Raw genomic sequence first — 21,371 nt, 5'->3', positions numbered from 1 at the left:
GTTTAAGAGGAGGCTTGATGCCTACCTAGCTGGGATCATTTGAGCCCAGTTTTTTCTCCTGCCCTGGCAGGGGGTCGGACTTGAAGATCTATAAGGTCCCTTCTGACCCTACTTCTATTACTATTATTACTATTATTAAAAATATGCCCCCCCATTGCCCAGAGTCTCTGCCAGCAGCAACAGCAGCAGGTGGTGAGGCCTTGGGGCATTCATGGCCGGTGGCAGGCAGAGCCCCTGCCAGCCCAGGCTCCGTGCTCTTGCTGTCCTGCTCTGGGCCCCCACCAGCTCTGGACTTGGCACTGGTACGGGCCTCATACTCCTGCCCAGCTGTCACTGTGCTTCTGCCTGCCTACTCACTTCCACTTCCCATCCTACCTGCCACCACTGCCACTGTCATTTCCCCACCTTCCCACCTCCCACTGCTGCTTCTCCCCTCACACCTGCCCACTCACCATGTGGTTCTTGGCTGCATAGCCTGGACCTCAGGATGGACTAGGAGCCAGCCTGTCCTGGCCCGGCTCTGGGGACTGGGGCGGTTGCTTGTAACCCTTCCCTCTCCCTCCTTCCTAGCTGAGTTTTCAGTCCCAGACAGAGGGAGGGTGGAAGAACAGCCCCAGGTCAGAAGCCTCTCCTAGGCAGAAGCTTCCAGTTGTGTGCTGGGGGTGGGACAGGGCTGGGCGGGCTTTGGTGCTGCAGCTGCTGGGTCCTGCCACCCCTGGGTCCTGCTACTGGGTCTTCCTGCTGGCTCCTCCTGGGTCCTGCCATTGCTGGAGCCTTAGACAGGCAGCCACACTTAGTTAACAGTTTTCTAAATATTTTAGGGGCCCTGTGGGCTGGATAGAATGGCTTGGTAGGCTGGATCCAGCCCACAGGCCATATTTTGCCCATCCCCAGTTCAAGGTGAAGATCAGTATCTAAAAGAAGCTATCGAATCACTGGCAACATACATATGTCTTGTTAGTGCGAGCAGTCCCTTGATACGAGGATGACATGCATATGTTTAGAGGCTTACAATATTACTGTCTTTCCCCATTTTAAGGGCAATTTAATTGGCTACTTTTTTAACAGGAATGTTGATGAGAGGCAGTTTATAGGTAGAGGTACTGAATATTGAAGAAGTAATATTTCTGGTGTTCCTGCCACAGAGTTAGTGATTTTACCTGTGTTTGTTTTAGGCTTGTGAATTTGACAAACATGGAACAATTCTAATTTTTTAGTTTTCTGGCTTAGGTAAGTATCCCAGTACAAATGAATGAAAACAAAACCCATGTTTTAGTGGTTTTCTTTGGCTAACCATTGAAATTAGGTATAAGATTCATTGCTGCTGTAAAGACTAGCAAAATCATTGGTTGTTACTAAAAAAAAAAATTAACAATATTTCAGCGTCTAATTTGTTGCATGACATGTATCATAATTTTATTTATAATATAATAATAACCAGAACAATGTCCTAGCTTACGACATTAAAACTGCCATAGTAGAATTTCAGTTGCATATAACAACACATTTTTACCTGTTTGAAGCAGGCTTCTACCAAGTTTGGAGGGAACATGTTTCTGTGAAAGGGAAAGAAAATAACATGAGAAATATTAAATCACTTTAAAGTAGCATAGCCGAAGAGGAATAAACCAATTTTTGGAGGATTGGTAAGAAGAAAAAGGTGCAAATGTTATAGTGACTTAAAACCTCACAGGTAGTATTAGCATCATTAGCCTTTTTGCATAAAATGTGAGGGGTGGTTTGGATCAGCCAGGCAAGATCTGTGGGGCTAGGGATATATAACAGCCAGTTATGAAACAGAATGTGGGGAGGGGGAGCCACTTCCAAATGAACAATGCTTACTGGCTCAAATTTTGTATTTATTAATATGCTCTTGGGATGGATAAAGTTTGCTAAGTATTTAATTAACTTTGAGTTTTCAAGTGAAAGATTTTGACAGTCACCCAATCTAGTGAGCCTAACGGAGCTTGCTAAAGGGCAATAATCAATATGTATCCCTAAGGTTTGAATCTTTGATTTCACAGAAGCATCTGGCACCTTTGGAGGAGTCTGCGTATGGGTGAAAATCTCTTCATGCTCCTTTCTGGAGTCCCCCTTCCTGGCAGCACGTCTCTTGGAGGCCTCCCTCCACGTCTGTCCTCTATGATCCTTCCAGTGGGCTAAACAAAGCATAAGCTTCCAGTGGATTTCTCTGTGGAAAAGCCACCGGGCTCAGATAGATACTTCCTTCCCTGCTTCGTCTTACCCTTGTGGAACATACGACTGTCAAGCTGCTTTGGGATAGAAGGAAGCAGGTTATTAAGTCTTGGCTTCCCCCTTGCATGCATTTTATTCACTTTCTCTTGGAATTTTCTCCTCTCCATGCAATCTGAGCAGAACAGAGCATTTAGCCCCAGTTTAGGGGCTACGACATAAAATTAGGATGAATAGATAAATTATGGTCTCATGTGGAGTAAGAAATCTATGGGATTTTGTTGTAGAGTAGAGGAAAAGATCTTGGTGGTAGGACAGAGCTATACTGCAGAAGGAAAGAAGAAACCTGTGTGGGTGGTTAGAGCATGAATCTGTAGATACAATACTGCTTTGAAGATTAAAAATAATTTCTTTCTTGGCTGCTTTGTTCAGCTGCTGCCTTGTTGGAAAGTAAATATGTGATCCTCTGTATTGTATGTCAATGTTGGCATCACCTGCTCCAAAAGAAGTGTTGCTAGTTTATCTAGTCACCCTCTAAGGCTTTTCTTGGTAGAGCACCTCTAAATATTACTGTTGTTGCTGTTGTTACAGAAAATGTGCAATATTATATCCATACCCACCTGATTAAATCAAGAAAGGCATCTGCTGCTGTCACATGCATAATTTTGCCTTCTCTGTGCATATTTTCCTTTGTACCTTTCCCAGGGTGGACGATGACCACAATGATAATACCAATCAGTACAGCAATAATCGTTGTACTCATGTAGTAGACTACAGCTCGGATTCCCATCTTCCCTGATGCTTTACTATCCAGGGCAGCAATTCCTAATAAATTTAAGCACAAGGACATTCACCTCATACAAGTGTGAGAAAAGATTGTAAACTCAGTATCCTGAATATGGCTTTGTGGGAAGTTTGGATGGCCAACATATTCAAAGCTACTCAGTGCATGGGCCCAGTAAAACCACTCTGTTGTTCTTTGCCTTTGTATTCCCTCCCATAATTTGCTTGTTCTTACAGATTTGACTAGTAAGCTTATATTTTCCTATGAATTATTGCCTATTAACAACTGTTGGAGATAGGATGCTAAACTAGAGAGACCATTGGCCTGATCCTATGGCAGTGCCTATATTTCATATTTCGTTTTAGAGAAAAGATATAACATAATCCAAAAATGCTCCATAGAAATCTGCTGCACTTTATCTGTAATAGCAGGGAAGCCATCACAGAGTGCACTCTGATTAACCATCTGAATAAATTATTTTCACTGTTTAAAACTGGTATGTTTATGAGAGTTTTGTGCATATGGTGAGTAGTTTTTTAAGGTCTTCATTCAATGACCTGGATTTACCTCTGGCCCAAGCCATGGGAGTTTCAAATAGATTATCGTGCCATTCATTCAATTCAGAAAATCCCTGCTGTTGTATGAATAAACATTTGGAGTCTTTTGCAAGCTTCCCAAAAGTTGAGACATTAATCCTGATTCTTGGCTGATCTTAGAGCAATCTGATTTAATGTGGATACCAGGGTGCTCAGTGTGGCATCTACTTAATCATTTGCTGACCAAGTTGCACAAACAGGGCTGCACTGTGGTTTTTAAGTGAAGGAGCTGTTCAGCCACAGGAGGCTCAGGAGGAACTCTGGCTCAGAGTAAGAATGCCTCTTGAGGACCACAGAAATGGCACATGTGGGGATACTCCATAGCTCTTGAAATGCGTGGTTCTTTCCTCACCATTTAAAGGGGCAAGTGACCTCACAGCCTGCATTTGGAAGGTGAGCCCAGTTATCTCAAAACAGGAGTAATGCTGCCTCTTATAGCCATGGGACTGCCTATGAATGTGAGATAAATGAACACAAATAATATGTCAAAGTAAAACTTGAACCATAATCCAAATGTTAAACCAAACGCTTTCTTAAAATGTATATCATGTCTCATTGTTATAACAATCTATATTATAATTAGTTATTGGAATTACTGTAGAAAAATGTGTAATATGGAGTTACAGGGGAAATGGCTCTAAATATGCATTGATGTAACTGAGATCAGAAATAAACCAGGGTCCTACTCCTGGCTCAGCCAGATACTTCTGTAGTGAATTTGGTCAAGCCACTGTTGTCTGAATGTTCATCTCAACTGAGGTGTGCCTCCGACTTTTGTGGGAAGGCATTTGTGCCTGTAAGATCTGTACCACAACTTAACTGTAAAGGGAATTCACTAGGCTTTAACTACATTGTCTAGGTTCTTATTTGTAATGCAAGGGCAGCATTATATAGGCAAAAATTGAGCCATTAAGTGGAAATCCATGCTTTGGAATATTTGACCTCTAACTCTTAAGCTTTATATCCTTCATCTGTAAACCTCTGATAGGTTACATGAATATTATAAAGCTTAAGTCACTAATGTTTGTATGATTTTAGGTCCTGGGAAGATGGCATTGTGTACTATTAAGTATAAAGTATTATTGTTATAGACAGAAAATAGATTGTGAAAACCCTTTTGTCTAAGAATATGGGGTTTTTTACTATATTAAGATTTCATAAAATAATGCAAATGTTCATCCTAGTTTAATGTAAACATAAGCTCAGAAATTGGCACTTTTCAGTCCAAATGAATACCTGTAAGTTTTATACCAGCTGTGATTATTTTAACTCCTCAGCAAGTACTGTAACTGTAATTAACAAGATGAAGTATGAGTTTACATTCATTACTCAAGTCAAATGTTTCAAAATGTGGCTTATATATATATTTTGTAAAAGAAAAACATGCTTCCACGTCTGTGAACTAGAAGCAATGTGCCCTGTATTTCTTTATTTCCTCTGCAATTTAACTAAGAATTGTTATAGACTCTGTTGTGCCCTCTGTCAGCAGATATCCTGCTGTTTCTGGTGCCTTGATGGTGAGCACCCCTGAACCTTTGGACTTTTGCTCCAGACTTTGATGTTGTGATAAGTGATATACCCTCTTTGAACCAGTGACCTAAAGTTTGGGTGCTGTCACCTTCCAGAGTCAATGACAATAAAGGGCAGTGAAGGGGCAGTGAACTTCTTCCAGGTGATGCTCGCTTTGCTCAGCACTTTACCAGATCAGCCCCTATGACAGTAGTGTAACTTGGGTAGGGTAAACGGGACACCTGCTCTTTTCCCTCCTGATCTCTGATTCTGGGCTCGTGCCTTTATTTCTTATCTGAGTTGTTCCAGTTTCATTCCTGCTCTTCTTTTTCATGCAAATGATATTCTAGCTTGAAGTAAGGATGGGTGACTGCTTCGTCCCTCCTTCTGTCCTTTAGCTGCTTGTGGGGAGTGCTAACAGCAAGTGTTCAGGACAGGGTCAGATACATAAATATTAACAACGGCTTGTGTTTTGCTATGTGGTGTGGAGATGAGGCCAATCCTAGGAGATGCTGAGCATTGTGAGCTCCCACAAGAGTCAACAGGGGCTATGGACACTCAACGCTTCGCAACAGGCAGTCAGCACCTTGCAGAATTGAGTCTTCAAGAGCTTTCCACATGCTGACAGCAAAAATTATCTTAAAAAAATTTAGATCTGTTTTTAAAACAAGAGAGAGTGAAAGCTTCTATTTTCCTTGGGGCTTAAGGGTTGAAGAGAGTTCTTCAGGCTGAATAGGTCTCTGGCAGGGTCCATAATGGTGAAGCAATAAAGTTAGCTCTGAGGCTTTCACGTGTCACAGGCCATTGTGTACATATTCTTTCTGTTCACAGAAAGCCAGCAAAAGCTCCCATTGTTCTGTGGCGATGTATGTGCCCCTTTAATACAGCGTGTAGCTCTCTCTCCCACATGGCTGCTGGCTTTCAACATCTCTGCCATCTCATCTCTGCTCTGTCTTCCTCTTTCTCCATTCTCCCCCCTCTTCAGTCCTCAGTGGGCCTGGGAAACTCTCAGTGCCACCACAGACAATGATGCCCTGCGGTTGCCAAGGCAACCATGAGCAGAGTGCCTGTAATCTACACACACGTGCACACACAGCTGAATGGGAACAGTACAGACCCACACAATTGCACACACCGCTGAATAGGGATGGTAGACATACACTCAAATGCACAGCGGACGGGGAATGGTGCGCCAGGGGAAAAGAAGCCCGTACGACCAAAAACAAACCTGCACTCCCCTTCCCGTCACCTACTTTCTCCCTGTTCTTTTCAGAAATGAGTGTGAATCACACCATGGCCTAAATAAAGCCGTAACAAACCATTTTTCAGAGTTCTTGGGACACAAGGCAAGGTGCTGCATCAGTCTCTGACAAGGATGCTACAGAGGAAGTTGAACAAAGTGTTTTGGGAACTAGGAAAGGTAGCAAGAAGTACAGTTATTAAGAGAGTGAGAAAGAGAAGATGGAAAGAGAAACAAAAGGGCTGTAATTAATTGTGGCCTATACTGCATATAGATTACATCTATTACAGAAATGATTGCTATGCAACCATTATTTTATTCCTTACCCAATCTGATCATAATAAATGAGCACAGGCCAATTGCACTGTAATTTGCTTGAGTGCTGTTGCATTACTATTATTTGATATTTCTTAATAACGGCAAGAAGGGGTCATTAACTTAATCTATGATGTGAATAAATTAATATGTAGTATTGTAATGGGATAAGGTAAAGAACCAAAAAAGACATGATTAAATATGAGATCATTTTTGTTCTCCTCAGTAACACCACATACATACATAGATCCTTACGGCTCTTATGGTTAGTGACTTTGGAGCTGTAGACTGCTCTTCGATATTGCAAGAATTAATGCAGCAAATGTAATTTTGGAATGCTGTTTCCCTTTTCCCTCAACTAGTGTTGAGCTAAAATGTAAATCTGAATCAGTCAATGGATTGGCAAACCCTGCACTGTTGAAGGTAATAAGCCATTAAAAATCTGAGGTTTCAGTCTACCTAGCTTCAATGTGGCAGTACACCAGAGCCCATCAAGAACACCTTTCTGCCTTTGACCTGTTACATTTATGCTCACCTCTCAAAAGGCTAATTGAAAAACTTAACAGAAAATTTGCAATAAGAATGACTCACTCCTGGTTAGCAGCTGGTACACTTTAGACCCCAGTTCCTTAAACCACTTAAGGCGTACCTTGATTCAGCTCTGAATACCTTGATTCAGACTTCAATGTATGTAAAGTTGATCACTGCTTATGTGTCCTTAGTAACCAACTTTTAAAATGATAGATTTTTTTTGCACCTATTACCCTTAAACAAACCACAGTTTGCAAATCTGGAATGATGCTTAGAAGTTGAGTTAGGTATTTGGATTTCATTTTTTTCTTCTGTTAGGGAGTAAAAAAAAGTGTTTCCTATTATCAGACAGGTAGCTGCCTTCCTTGGGATAGATTTTGTTTCTGCTGAGAAGCTTTATCAGCATGATGCCAGTAGAAGCAGATTTGACTCATTGATTTAATTTTAAAAATTAATTTGGGATAAGTCCCCAGCTGATGCTTTCATGTGGGAAATCTCAGTTTCAGGCCCCAGAACCATTACACACTTGCCTTGGTGTGATTTATATCAGCTTTATATTCTGTTGTAAACTACACTGGGATCAGGAGTACAGGCAGTCCTTGGACTTATGACAAAATTGGCTCCTGAAAACCGTGTTTTAAGTCAAAACATCGTAACTCCGAACTGATTTTCCCATAGGAACAATATTATAAATGGGGGATTGGTTCCTGAACCAAGGCCCAATACTCTATTTTCACCAAAAATAACCCAGAATTTTGTATTCAATCAATTATAGTTGAGTAATACAGCTACATTAATGTATTTATATTGTAAATAGCAATCAGATTGATTTGTAAGGACTTATTTGAGGTGACTTTGCTGGACTTTTTGAAGGGCTCTTGGCTGGACTCTTTTCAGGAGACTTGGCTGCAGGTTTTTCTGAAGCCTTTTTTGCTTTCTTAAAAGAAGTGTCCAAGGAAGTTTGGGCAGATGTTCTCTAGGGAGATGGGTGACACAGTGAACTTGTTTACTGGCGCGGCATTGCATTGTGTCGGATCAAGCATTGTAAAGTTGAAATGGTGTCAATTTATAAATGTTGTAAGTGCCGTTTGGTGTAACTCAAAATGTCTTAAGTCAAGGACTGCCTGTGTACAGACAAGCAGCTATCTCACTGTGCAGTTGGCCACATCTTGCCTTGAGGTGATGGAGATTAGGTAATGGGCTGCTTGCTTTAAACAAAACGCTACCTTAGGATAAATTGACACATGACACCTACTCTGTAATTTACAAATGTAACACATTGGGGTAGTTTTACCCTGAATTCTTCCTCAAGGAATTCTACACTAGATTCAAGTACACTGGTGTAGGTCCAAGTTGTGTGTCTGCTCCTTACTTTATACCAGAATAATTGTGTCAAAGTCCAAGTTCTCAGATCATTTTTGCCTCCCATTAACATGTTCGAGAAAATAGGATGTTTATTTCCTCTCTTACAATAAAATAAATGACATTTTATGCAAAACAGCAAAGATTTTGCCTTAAACATTTTTACCTTTTTACTTCTTAAAAAAGTAAAGCTGCTGTAAACATTGTTTTGATATATAAATCACCAGACAGCAGCTATGTTTAAGTTTTAAAGCCATAACCACTCCCTGGTTATATATTAGTTTAGATAGCAAACTAGGATTTCTGGTCTTCATGAATACTGAATATGCAGATGACCAGAAAGTGACTTCCTGGGACTGTTTAAATTTGATACTAGACCCATGTTTTAGGATAAAATTGGCAACGAACACTTTTCAATATATATTTTGACTACATTTCCCCTTAGGGTTTCAGCTACAGTGTTCAAAAACAGAGGGTCTTTTTGGTGCTAATGGTTTTTCAGCTCCCCTGTGGTGGAACAGCAGGACTGCCAACTGTTGATTCAGGAGTGTTGCCCTAATTTTATTTTAGTTTGTCTTTCACTAGTCCCCTAATAAAGTAGTCTTTAAGGACCACTCCCAGCCCCTCATATCTTGAGTGCCAGGGGTGAGTACACTCACAGCTTCAGACCATAAGAACCATTTAGTCTGCGGGTGATGATTAAGGTATTTGGAAATGAATAATACTATGCAAGGTCAAAGGAAAAAATCTAAGAGAAAGCCATTAACTAGATAAAGCCAGTGGATTTTTGTTTCAGTGTAATCATGACTACACTCTGAAGCTTTATCCTGATGGGTGTGGAGGTTCTCCTGGGAGGTGCTGGGCATTAACTCTAACTGATGGAGAATTAAAGACAACAGGCATTAAAAGTACTGAGCACCTTGCAGGAAAAAGCCCAAATAAAGACAAGAGCAGTAATACATTCCAGGTTTAAATCACAAATTGAACAACAGAAAGGTGGGTAGTAAAATAGCAAAGCAGTACAGTAATGTTAATGCCTTCAAGTACATAGAAGTGAAGCTTCAGGATTATGTTAATTCAACACTGCTAAAATTAATACAGGTGATGAAAACTCCGTTCACACAAAAGACATTGCACAGGGTCTTGCTGTGTGGAGACACTTCTGGAAGAGGTATGTTCACAAGGCAAGCTGCTCCAGAATATCTCCAGTCTCCCCTCTTCTTTACTTGGCTACAAGTTTTAATAGCTGGATTATACATTTCAGTAGGTTTTTTCCCCCAGATTAATTCAAAATTAATTGTGTGCTGTTCCATTTCATGAGCAAACAAAAGAAAGTACAGATCCTAAGAAAATGTTAGTGCTTGACAGGACATGGGCAAGTCCAGCAGAGCAACTGAGTGCAATAATGTGCTGTAATGGACTCTACCGTCTCTCCTTAGTTAGCCTCCACCATCAAACTGAAGGTGTAGTTGGGATGTTTCTGTCTATATGAAAAAGTCACCTCTACTATTGAGGCTTTTAAATTATGCCTGCCAGAGATGATTACCACCAACCTCGGTGCTCATATTTCATCTCAGCCCATTGGGCCAAGAAGCAATTTGAAATGCACCAGATTGTAGTAGAGGTCAGGTAGTTTTGCAAGTACTAGGTACACACACACACACACACACACACACACATACAGACACAGTAAAATACAGTAGGAATTATATCTAATATAAACTGCTTTTCCAAGCAAAGACTGAATTGGGGCTAATCTTTTGCTGTTGAAGGCTACCAATAATCTGGATCACAAATTTATCAAACTGTGTTTTAAAACTTCTTACATTTATTTTTCCTTCACATCTCCTGTTAGGAGTCTGTCTCAGGACCTTACTCATTTGATACTAAAAACCTTCTAACTGCCTAACTGCTTGAAAATGGTTTTTGTTTGACTATTCAGTCTTGGTAATTAAAATAACTCTTTTTCCCTATATATACTGTACTTATTTTATGTTAAAAGAGATAAGGAACAATTTAATCTTTTAAAAGTTTTTGCTGTAATTTGATCATGGTATAGTTTGTTACCAAGGACAGGGGTGAGATAAATGAACCTCTCCAGAGTGCAACTGGTATCACTGAGTAATTTATCTGATGCTAGAGTCTTGTACTTCACAGAAGAATGAAACATAGACAGTAAATACTGTGCACTTACATGTGGCACTTCATTGGATGTCACTGGTATTTCTCTTACTGACTGCAGGAAACTGCAGTGCCGCTGGGGCAGGGATATGCTGAACTGTTCTGCAGACCCTAACTGCATTACTCTGAAGTGCTGCAAGGTAACAGGAAACATTTGGATAACTGGTGCTGAAGTTTATTTCCTGTAACTCACATCTGCTAGAGCAGGACCCTGCTGTGGTGCTGTTTAGATTCCCATTTAACTCTTCACTTTATTCAATCTTTTGCTTACAATATTGGAATGTGCCAAACAATATGCTTTTTGAAGGGAAACTAGGGAGTAATTTATCTTCTTTATGTGTGCTAAGCAGAGCAGGAGGGAGAGGCAAGCAGGGATTCACAGCAAGCCATGGAGCAGTGATTAGTAACAGCTGACAGTCTCAGACCAAGACTCTTTTTCTTTGGTTACCTCATTGTAATAGCAGAGTACAAAGGACCGACTGTCCCTATGCCAAGAATCTGAAACCCAGGAACACAGAAAATAGCAGCTTGACATTTTTTTTTTTCTGGTAACAAAACAAGGTCACTACCTGCCTAGGGCAGATCCAGAAAGACACTCTTGTATGTTTAGGACATTTAGGTAAGTATCCTTTCCTCTAAATGTGATTTTTCTGTTAGGTTTAAAGTTATCCTTTACTAAAACAGTAGCAAAAACATTAACTCAGGAACATTTGCTTGAGAAAAAGGACTGCCAGTTGATGATTTGCTCAGATGTACTCATGTTAAATAAGCGTGATGTAATCTGGTAAATTATTTCAGTTTCATTAGAAACAAGTTCATCATAGTAATTAGGAAGCCAAAGCATATTAAGATAGCTTGAGACTCACAGGATATATAGTTACAAGGGAAAAACAAATATCCTGGCAATATGACAAACTTTTAAATTGTTCCTCACATGAAAATATTGCCTTCCATTTATTCTTTATGTCAGCGCCAAAATAACCAGTTAGCATGAAACATGTTTGCATTTTGGCAAGACACTGCTGTTCAGGAAGATGAAGGCACTTTACTGTCCCAACCATACTGCACATACTGCACCTGTAGGCTTCACTGTTTTACTAGTGCAAAGCAAAATACTGGATTTAATCTACTAAAATTTTGGTCTGTACCGAAGCAAACTAAGACCCTAATCCCTTACATGTGTGGGCAGTCCTGCTGCATTTTGGTTTTAGCATTTGAAGCTGAAAGCGGGAAGAAAAACTTGGTTTGTAAGGAAACAGAAGTGCTTATGATCTGAAGTATATTTTGTATATGAATAGCAACATTCCCCAAATACAGCTGTCTATGTTACCTGATTCAGTAACTCACATATAATAAGGTAACATCATGCTCTGCCAAGTCATTCCTGAGCTAATTTAATAGTATTTTTTAAAATGTGAGAGCAGGTGTCAACTGTGTTGTGGTAGAACTTAAATGAATAGGGTCTACTTTCTGGTTTTGAAGGAGAAAGTATCTTGATTTGTATATATTTTTTGTACACTATATAGGCTTCTGATACCTTTATATTAACTTGCTTTAAGAAATGAAATCAATTTATGCTTGTGTGTGTGGATGACCATGGCCTGATACCACTGAAATTCATTTTATGTAGTTAATGTAGCAGCCATCACTTCAAAAGAAGTTTGTTCAGTCACAAAAGACATAACCAGATTTTGAACAAGAGATAGAGAAGGGAAAGGGTCTGTCCTATTAGTTTTACTGTACTAATTAATGTCCATTATGAAATTGGTTCCGAGTTGCAGAGTCCTTTGGGATCAGGTCTTGAGGGGACAAGAAGTCCAGGAAAGCTGGCTTTACTTTAAGGAGGCCTTTTTTGGGTGCTGTCACAAGTGCCGTTTTGTCACATGATCAGTCCCGTGACGTGCTCTGCAGCTGTGCCTTTACAGAAGAGCAAGACTGCAGAGCACTTTTAAAGGGCTTGATCCTGAGATGATCTGAACCTACATTACATGAAGGTGCAGATGAAGATGCTTCAAAGCAGAGCGCCTTCATTAACTTGCCAGTCTGCTCCTGGCACTGTCTGCTCCCATCATTGTCTTCAGAATGGGAGGGAAAGGGGGGAGGACAAGGGGGAGGGTGGGAGGTTGCGTAGCCCGTACTGGTTGGTAGGCCTGGGGAATTGCTGTAACTCATGGTGCTGCACATCTGTTAGTGCCCATGCAGGCATGCAGGGAGCAAATTTCAAAGGTCACAGCAGAATTTGTGCTGTAGCTGGCAAAGAACGTTAAAGGTAATAAAATGGGATGCTATCGGTATGTCAAAAATAAGAAGAACCCCAGAGATTCCATATTTCCCTTACCGAATGCAGAGGCAGTCTAGTCACAGACAGTGCAGCACCGTGAGCTACAGCAGAAGACTGAAGAATTTAATGGCTTTTTTAACTTCAGTTTTCACAAGCAGGGGTAGCTACCAAAGGACAAGTGCAGTTGCGTGAGAGATAGGGAAGGAGACAAGCAACTTAGAACAGGGGTTTTCAACCTTTTTGGGTCAGTGTACCCCTGGAGGCTGGATGCAGAGCAGTGTACCCCTCGTGGCTGGATGCAGAGTGGGGGGGCTGGGGGCTGGATGCCAAGTGGGGCATGGGGAGGTGGTTTGTAGCTGAACACGGAGTGGCAGTAACTGCCACGTGTGACCTTCCCTCATGTCCGGGCAGGCGGCACCTGTGTAGGATGGTGCATGGCGGCTTTCCATCCCTACCTTCTGGTGCATACCCCCTAGGGCCTTCTTAAATACCCCCAGGGGTATGCATACCCCCGGTTGACAACACCTGACCTAGAATAATGGCAGAACAGTTAGGAATTACTTAGAGAAGCTAGATGTTTTAAGATCATAGAGCCAGATGGGATGCACCTGAGAGTAGTGAAGGATAGGCCTGTGCAAAATTTTGCTGGGTGTTTCATTTTGAAGCTGTTTTGACTTGTTTTGAACTCAAAACAGCATAATCAAAATGAAATAAAAAGCTTCAAAACAGCTTTGAAATGAAATGAGAGCACTCAAAATGTTTCAAAATGTTTTGACTTTTGAAGCCAGTCTTACTTGGCTTCAGCACCAGTCCTAGGTGGCAGCAGCAGCCTGTTGTCATCCCACACACAGATCTGGGGGCCCATGTCCCCTGGGAGGGGTCTGGTACAGCCCTGCAGCCCTCCTGGAGGTGCAGGCCCCCAGATCTGTGTGTGGGATGAGAGGAGGCTGCCGCTGCTGCCTGGGGCCAGCAGCCTCCTATCATCCAGCATGCAGATCCAGGGGCCCGCACCCATGGGAAGGCTGTGGGGGTGTGCCAGACTCCTCCTGAGGGTGCGGGCCCCTGGATCTGTGCGCTCAATGAGAGGAGGGCGAGGCTGCTGCCACCGCCTAGAACCAACGCTGAGAAGATTGCTGCTGCCACTGGCCCCAAGCAGCAGTGGCAGCTTCCTGTCATCTGGTGCACAGATCAAGGGACCCATAGCCCCAGGAGGAGTCTGGCACACCCCCACAGCCGTCCTGGGGGTGCAGGCCCCCAGATCTGTGCGCTGAATGATGTGTTTTTCTTTGAACAGTTCGAGGTACAGTTTCCCAGAAATCTCTGCACCGATCTCCTTGAAGTTTGGCATTCTTCATGCCCTCAGAAAGGGCTGCCATTCCTGCAATTTTTATCTGAATCAGGCAATAAATGACCAAGTTTTAGGCATTTTCATGATTCCCCATTATTGCCTATGGGCAAAACGTTGAAACGCATCAAAACAGCGAAACAGTTTCAACTAAATGAAACAGAACAGTGCCTTGAAATGAATGAAATGATGAAACAAAGCACTGTCTCTTCAAAATGGTGAAATGGAAGTTGAAATGAAATGGTGCTGTTTCACACAGCCCTACTGAAGGGATTGGCTGAGATTAATTTCAGAGCCATTGACTATGTTTTTGGAGAACTCACGGAGGTCAGGTGAGGTCCTAGATGACTGGAAAAGGGAAAATATAGTGCCTATCTTTAAGAATAGGAAGAAGGAAGATCCAGGGAATTACAGAGCAGTGGATATGGTATACTTTGACTTTAGTAAGGCTTTTGACACTCTCCCATGACATCCTCGTTCACAAACTAAGGAAATACAGACTAGACAAAATGCTATAGCTTGGAAACATAATTGGTTAGAGCATAGTTCTCAGTGAGTAGTCCTCAACAGCTAAAAGTCTACTTGAAAGGCGGTATCAGGCAGGGTCCCCCAGGTGTCTGTCTTGGGTCTGGTATTGTTCAACATCTTCATTAATTATTTGGATGATGGGATTGAGTGCACATTTAGTAAATCTGTGGATGATATGAAGTTAAGTGGAATTGTGGGCATTATGGAGGGTTGGGCTAGGCTCCAGAGGGTAGGAGAAATGGTTTGCAATCAGTGAGATGACATTCAAGAAAGGCAAGTGCAAAGTCCTGCACTTGGGATGGAATAACTGCATGAACAAATACAGACTAGGGAATGACAGGTTACAGGCTGCAGTACTGCAGAGAAGGACCTGGGGGTTATGGTGGAGCATAAATGGAATATGAACCAACAGTGTGCTGTTGTTGGAAAAAAAAAATCCAACAGCATTCTGAGTTGTATTAACAGAAGTGCCACTTACAAATCCAGGGAATAGATTCTTTCCCTCTATCCAGTACTGGTGAGGCCCCACCTGGAGTACTGTGTCCAGTTGTGCACCCCATACTTCAAGATGGGTTTGGAATGAATCTAGTCTTAGAAAAGATTATCAAAGAGGCCATTCTTAACAGACTGGCCGATGGCAACATCCTGAGGGATAGCCAGCATGGGTTTGTTGTGGGTAGGTCTTTTTTGACCAATCTCATTTCCTTTTATGACCAGGTGACCTATCACCTGGACAAGGGAGAAGAGATTGATGTCATATATCTTGACTTTAAAAAAGCCTTCAATCTGGTATCTCATGATCACCTCTTAGCAAAACTGGCCAACTGTGGCCTTGGCCTCACCACAATCCACTGGCTGGGGAATTGGCTATGTGGTCAGACCCAGAGGGTGGTGGTTGATGGAAGTTGATCATCGTGGTGCGCTGTGACCAGTGGAGTCCCTCCAGGCAAATTTCCTTGGGCCTATACTATTCAACATCTTCATTAATGAAGTGGACATTGGTATCAGAAGCGGACTGGCCAAGCTCTCTGACAACACCAAACTCCAGGGTAAAGCATCCACACCTGAGGATAGGAGGGTGATCCAGGCTGACCTTAACAGGCTCAGGAAATGGGAATATGAGAACCTAATGCTGTTTAATACTGAAAAATGCAAGGTTCTCCACCTTGGGAAGAAAAACCTGCAGCATGCTTATGGGCTTGGCAGTGCTACGCTGGCTAGCATTACAGATGAAAAGGACTTGGGGGTCGTGATTGACCACAAGATGAACATGAGCCCTCAATGCAATGCTGTAGCTAGTAAAGCAAGAAAAACACTGGCTTGCATCCATAGATTCTTCTCAAGAAATCCCAGGACGTCATTCTCCTGTTGTACTCAGCTGGAGTACTGCGTCCAGTTTTGGACTCTGCAATTCAAAAAGGATGTGGAGAAGCTTGAGAGAGTCCAGAGAAGAGCCACGCACATGATCAGAGGTCAGGAAAACAGACCTTATGATGAGAGGTTGAGAGCCATGGGACTATTCAGCCTGGAAAAGTGTAGGCTCAGGGGTGATCTGGTGGTCATCTATAAGCTTATTGGAATGCTCATCAGGATCTGGGGGAAAGTCTGTTCACCAGAGTGCCCCAAGGGATGGCTGTACAAGGTGTAGTATAGTCCAATGCCGGGATGATAAGACTGGAATGGGAATACCCAGATCAGGATGTGGAACAAGCCCACAATATAAAATAGCTTAAAATATTCAAAACACAGGTGGGATGCAACATGTAATTTTTGATCACTGTGTAAAAGGAGAATTGGAAATGATGGCAACTTTGTATTGGCCTAAGGGAGCCTATGTGGTGTTGTGCCAATACCTTGTCATGGGCATATATGCATTAACATCTTGTCTGTCAGATCACAAGCATGTTAGGGCGATGCCTTGTAGACAGTAAACCTGGCTTTTGCCACCAAACTGAGCCCATCATTGTTTTTTAAGACAAGATTGGTGTTGGGATTTCCTGGCTGTGACTTTTTACCTTCATAACAGTTCCAAAGACTTCAACACTAACAATACATCAGTAACACCCCATGAGAACAGCAATGGCACTTCCTAATTTACGTATTCCTGTGATGATGATACTGCATCCAAAAGTTATGAATGTAAGATTTTACTAATTCCCAGTCAGTGAGAAAGCCATTATGTGAAGAAGATTTTTCCTTTAGTAACTCTAGCATATTATTCATTCCAGATTTGGTAATCAAGGAATACACATTATCCTTTTTCTTTGGTATCTTCATCTTTTTTTTAGTCTTCTCTCAGACCCAGACTTGCACAAAATCCTATTGCTTTTCCTCCTCTTATTATGTAAAAATTTACCTCTTCCTCACCAGCTCCACTTCCAAATGCCAAGTTCCCGTCATGGTTCTCTGTGTAAATTCTCTGACTTCTACGATATTCAGCAGCCATGATACTATTCCCTTCTTGCTGCATTGAGTTGCCAACTGATCTCAAGTGCTTGTCTTGGCTTCCTGTTTCTTCACAGATTGTGTAAAAAATCCTAATTCCTATTTTTAGTTTCAGCATGGCTCAACACCACAGTACATCTCATCTCTCCTCTCTTGCATCTCCCCATATTGCTTCCTGTAGTCTGCCTAGTCCTTTATACCTTGTTTCCTTTGTTTCTTCTTTCTCACCATATCCTTCTATTCATGTTTAATATGTGCTCTGTGCCTTAGTTCACTACCTAGAAAATATTATTGCCACTTTACTTCTCCCCTTTGACTATTGTTCATAGTTATGCTGCAAGCTCTTTGGGGTAAGGACTGTGGTCTCTGTACTTTAGGTGTTTGCAGAAGATATTCATCATTCTGTACAGGTTTCCCTTGCTTTATACTATACATGCATTCTTGGAAAGCAGCACATAGCTTGAATTTGCATAAAGGGAACCCACTGTGGAACGTAACCCTATTGGTTACATTGTAAGACCTCAACTGTACTAATCCCCAGACCCATTTCTTTCACTTCTACAAGACAATTTTGGTACTCATCAACAGCATGATGGGGATGGCAACTACAGAAACGTGTTGCAGACCACGAATGAGGAGCACAGGTCCACACAGAATATATTTTGGTGTGCATCACTCCCACAATGCACTGCATAATGCAGCTGACTGCAGGCTTCCACCACACCGACCACATAAGAATGAATTTACCTTGCATATAACAATTTTTGGTATTAAAAGGGTCATCTCATAAGAGCGAATTTGCACATACAGAACCCGCATAAAGTGAGGGAAACCTGTACTTAGGTCCAGCTGGCTGACAAGTATTTAACACTCTTCTCTACCTTCACCCCATGTCTGGGAAGCTTAGTTCTATAGACATGGTTCCCAGTACCATATCTTCTTTTCCAAGCCAAACACCCAAGCATGACACTTGTCAAACTGGCATTAATAAAGCACACATACAAGTACAAGTTGCTTACAAACAACTAAACTTTTTCTCTATATTCTGTTAGAGTTTGAAGTGACCTGCTGCTATGGAACATCAACATTACTTTTTTCAGAAGGTAGCAATGCTCCATATGAGCATTGCTTGGGCATGCAGGAATGAAGTTAGGAAGGCCAACTCACAATTGGAGTTGCAGCTAGCAAGGGATTTGAAGGGTAACCAGAAGGGTTTCTACAAGTATGTCGATAGTAAGAGGAGGAGCAGGGAAAGTGCGAGTCCCTAATGGGAGGCAACCTAGTGACAGAGGATGCCGAAAAGGCTGAAGTGCTCAGTGCCTTTTTTGCCTCTGGGAGCTGCCCTTGTCTGTGAAGACAGACTACTGCACTGGGCAGCACAATTGGGGAGGAGGGGGGCAGCCCTCAGTGGTCAAGAAACAGGTTAGGGACTACTTAGAAAAGCTGGATGTCTACAAGTCCATGGGGCCAGGTGGGATGCACCTAAGAGTGCTAAGGCAGTTGGCTGATGTGATTGCAGAGCCATTGGCCATCATCTCTGAAAACTCACGGCAATTGGGAGAGGTCCTAGATGATTGGAAAAGGGCAAACATAGTGCCCATATTTAAGAAAGGGAAAAAGGAGGATCCAGGAAATTACAGAGCAGTTGGCCTCACCTGAGTCTTTGGAAAAATCATGGAGTAGATCCTCAAGGAATCCATTCATAAGCACTTGGAGGAGAAAAGGGTGATTAGATACAGTAAGCATGGTTTCACCAAGGGCAAGTCATGCTTGACCAACCTGATTGCCTTCTATGACCAGGTGACTGGCTCTGTGGATGTGGGGGAACTGGTGGATGTGGTGTAACTTGATTTTAGTTAGACTTTTGATACAGTCTCCCACTGCATTCTTGCAGGCAAGCTAAGGAAGTATGGGCTGGATGAATTGACTATAAGGTGGATAGAAAACTGGCTGGAGCATTGGGCAAACCTCAATGTCTAATTGGCAACTGGTATCAAGTGCAGTGCCACAGGAGTCAGTCCTGCTGCCAGTTTTGTTAAATGTCCTCACCAATGACCTGGAAGATGGCATAGAGTGCACCCTCAGCAAGTTTGCTGATGACACCAAGCTGGGGGGAGTAGTAGATACACTGGAGGATAGGGCTAGGATTCAGAGTGACCTAGACAAATTGGATGATTGGACCAAAGGGAGTCTCATGAGGTTCAACAAGGACAAATGCAAAGTCTTACATGTAGGATGGAACAACCCCATGTACCAGTACAGGTGGGGGCTGACTGGTTGGGCAGCAGCTCTGCAGAAAAGGACCTAGGGGTTACAGTAGAAAATAAGCTGAATATGAGCCAGCAGTTTGCCCTAGTTGCCAAGAAAGCTAACGGCTGCATTGGTAGGTGTGTCACCAGTAGGTCAAGGGAAGTAATTATTCTACTCTATTCAGCACTGGTGAGGCCACATCTGGAGTATTGTGTTCAGTTTTGGGGCTGCCACTACAAAAGGGATGTGGACAAATTGGACAGAGTCCAGCAGAAGGTGACAAAAATGGTAAAGGGGTTGGGGGACATGACTTATGAGGAAAGAACAGGGGAACTAGGTTTATTTAGTCTACAGAAGAAGAGATAAGAGGAGATTTAATAGCAGCCTTCAGCTACAGGATGGGGGGTTTGAAAGAGGGTCAAGTTAGGCTATTCTCAGTGGTGGCAGATAACAGAACAACGAACAACAGTCTCAAGTTGCAGCAATGGAAGTTTAGGTTAGCTATTAAGAAGAATTTTCTCATTAGGAGGGTAGTAAAATACTGGAATAGGTTACCCAGAGAGGTGGTAAAAGCTCCATCCTTGGGGGTTTTCAAAACCTGGCTGGACAAAGCTTTGGCTGGGATGATCTAGTTGGGGATGGTCCTGCTTTGAGCAGGGGGCTGGGCTAGATGACCTGCTGAGGTCCCTTCCAACCCTAACTTTCTATGATTCTATGATTCCATTGTCTTGACCTGCTGTGGTTGTTGCTTGTCTGAGATCCTCTTGGGAAAAATTACAGACTCAGTGTTCCCTATCTTTTTTCATTCTGGCATTTGGAGAAAGTATCTCTTCTTCCTCCATAGTGTGTACACCTCTACAGTGCTAATCTTCTAAGACTTCAGACAGTCTTTGGGACACTGCTGTTTGTAGCAATTGTCTCCCATTGTAAATATGCATAGTGTCTCTTTCACAAAGCAGTGGCTGATTCTTTGACCTCTCTGCCATGTAATGCATCCTTTCACAAAGAATTATAAGGGTCAGAAAGCAGACCCTTATCTTGAGCCATTCTGGATTCTTTCTCATGTCTACCATGACACAGAACTGTCCATCCCTTCACAATCTCCATTCCAGAATGGGTAACCGTGTTTGACAAATATGAATTGCTTTGTCAATGTTTAATTCTGGGACTTCCAGTAGCCTTTCTCTGAGATTTTTGCTCCAGATTCCAATAACAACCTACTGTCTTATCAGGAACTCTGTTAACTCCCAAAATTTGAGGAGTGGCTCTTTGAGCTTAGATCTCCTCTGATTTCACCTTCCATTTGTAGTCTCCATCTAAAACCAAATCTCTTATGGGCCTTTAATTTTCATAGTCAGCTGCAATTCAAAAAGGATGTGGAGAAGCTTGAGAGGGTGCAGAGGAGAGCCACGCGAATGATCAGAGGTCAGGAAAACAGACCTTATGATGAGAGGCTGAGAGCCATGGGGCCTATTAGTCTGGAAGAGCACAGGCTCAGGGGTGATCTGGTGGCCACCTATAAATTTATTGGGGTGCTCATAAGGATCTGGGGGAATGTCTGTTCACCACAGTGCTCCAAGGGATTACAAGATTGAATGGTCACAAGCTCTGCCACGACCGATTCAGGCTGGACATAAGAAAGAACTTCACTGTTGAAGCCCCCAAGTTTTGGAATAGACTGCTGCCGGAGGTGGTTCAAGCACCCACTTTGAATGCCTTCAAGACACATTTGGATGCTTATCTTGCTGGGATCCTATGATCCCTGCTGACTTCCTGCCCCTGGGGCGGGGGGCTGGACTCGATGATCCTCT

The 21,371-nt window shown here is 42.4% G+C and overlaps 1 protein-coding gene across 1 annotated transcript in view; it reads right to left on the bottom strand.

The window, feature by feature from the left end:
* The window catches only part of SLC1A3 (solute carrier family 1 member 3), a 103,718-nt gene that overhangs the window by 27,848 nt on the left and 54,499 nt on the right, over positions 1-21,371 (bottom strand). Inside the window, exons 4-5 of the mRNA XM_019531967.1 lie at positions 2,814-3,018; positions 1,514-1,556 (exon numbers count right to left, since the gene is read on the bottom strand). Of these exons, the coding sequence (XP_019387512.1) occupies positions 1,514-1,556; positions 2,814-3,018 (248 nt within the window). The remainder of the gene's footprint in view (positions 1-1,513; positions 1,557-2,813; positions 3,019-21,371) is intronic.

This window comes from Crocodylus porosus, unplaced genomic scaffold (assembly GCF_001723895.1).
Source record: "Crocodylus porosus isolate Cpor-Errol unplaced genomic scaffold, CroPor_comp1, whole genome shotgun sequence".
In the NCBI taxonomy this organism is placed as follows: Eukaryota; Metazoa; Chordata; order Crocodylia; family Crocodylidae; genus Crocodylus; species Crocodylus porosus.
The sequence above is the reverse complement of the archived record's forward strand: the minus strand, read 5'-3'. Positions and strand labels throughout refer to the sequence as shown.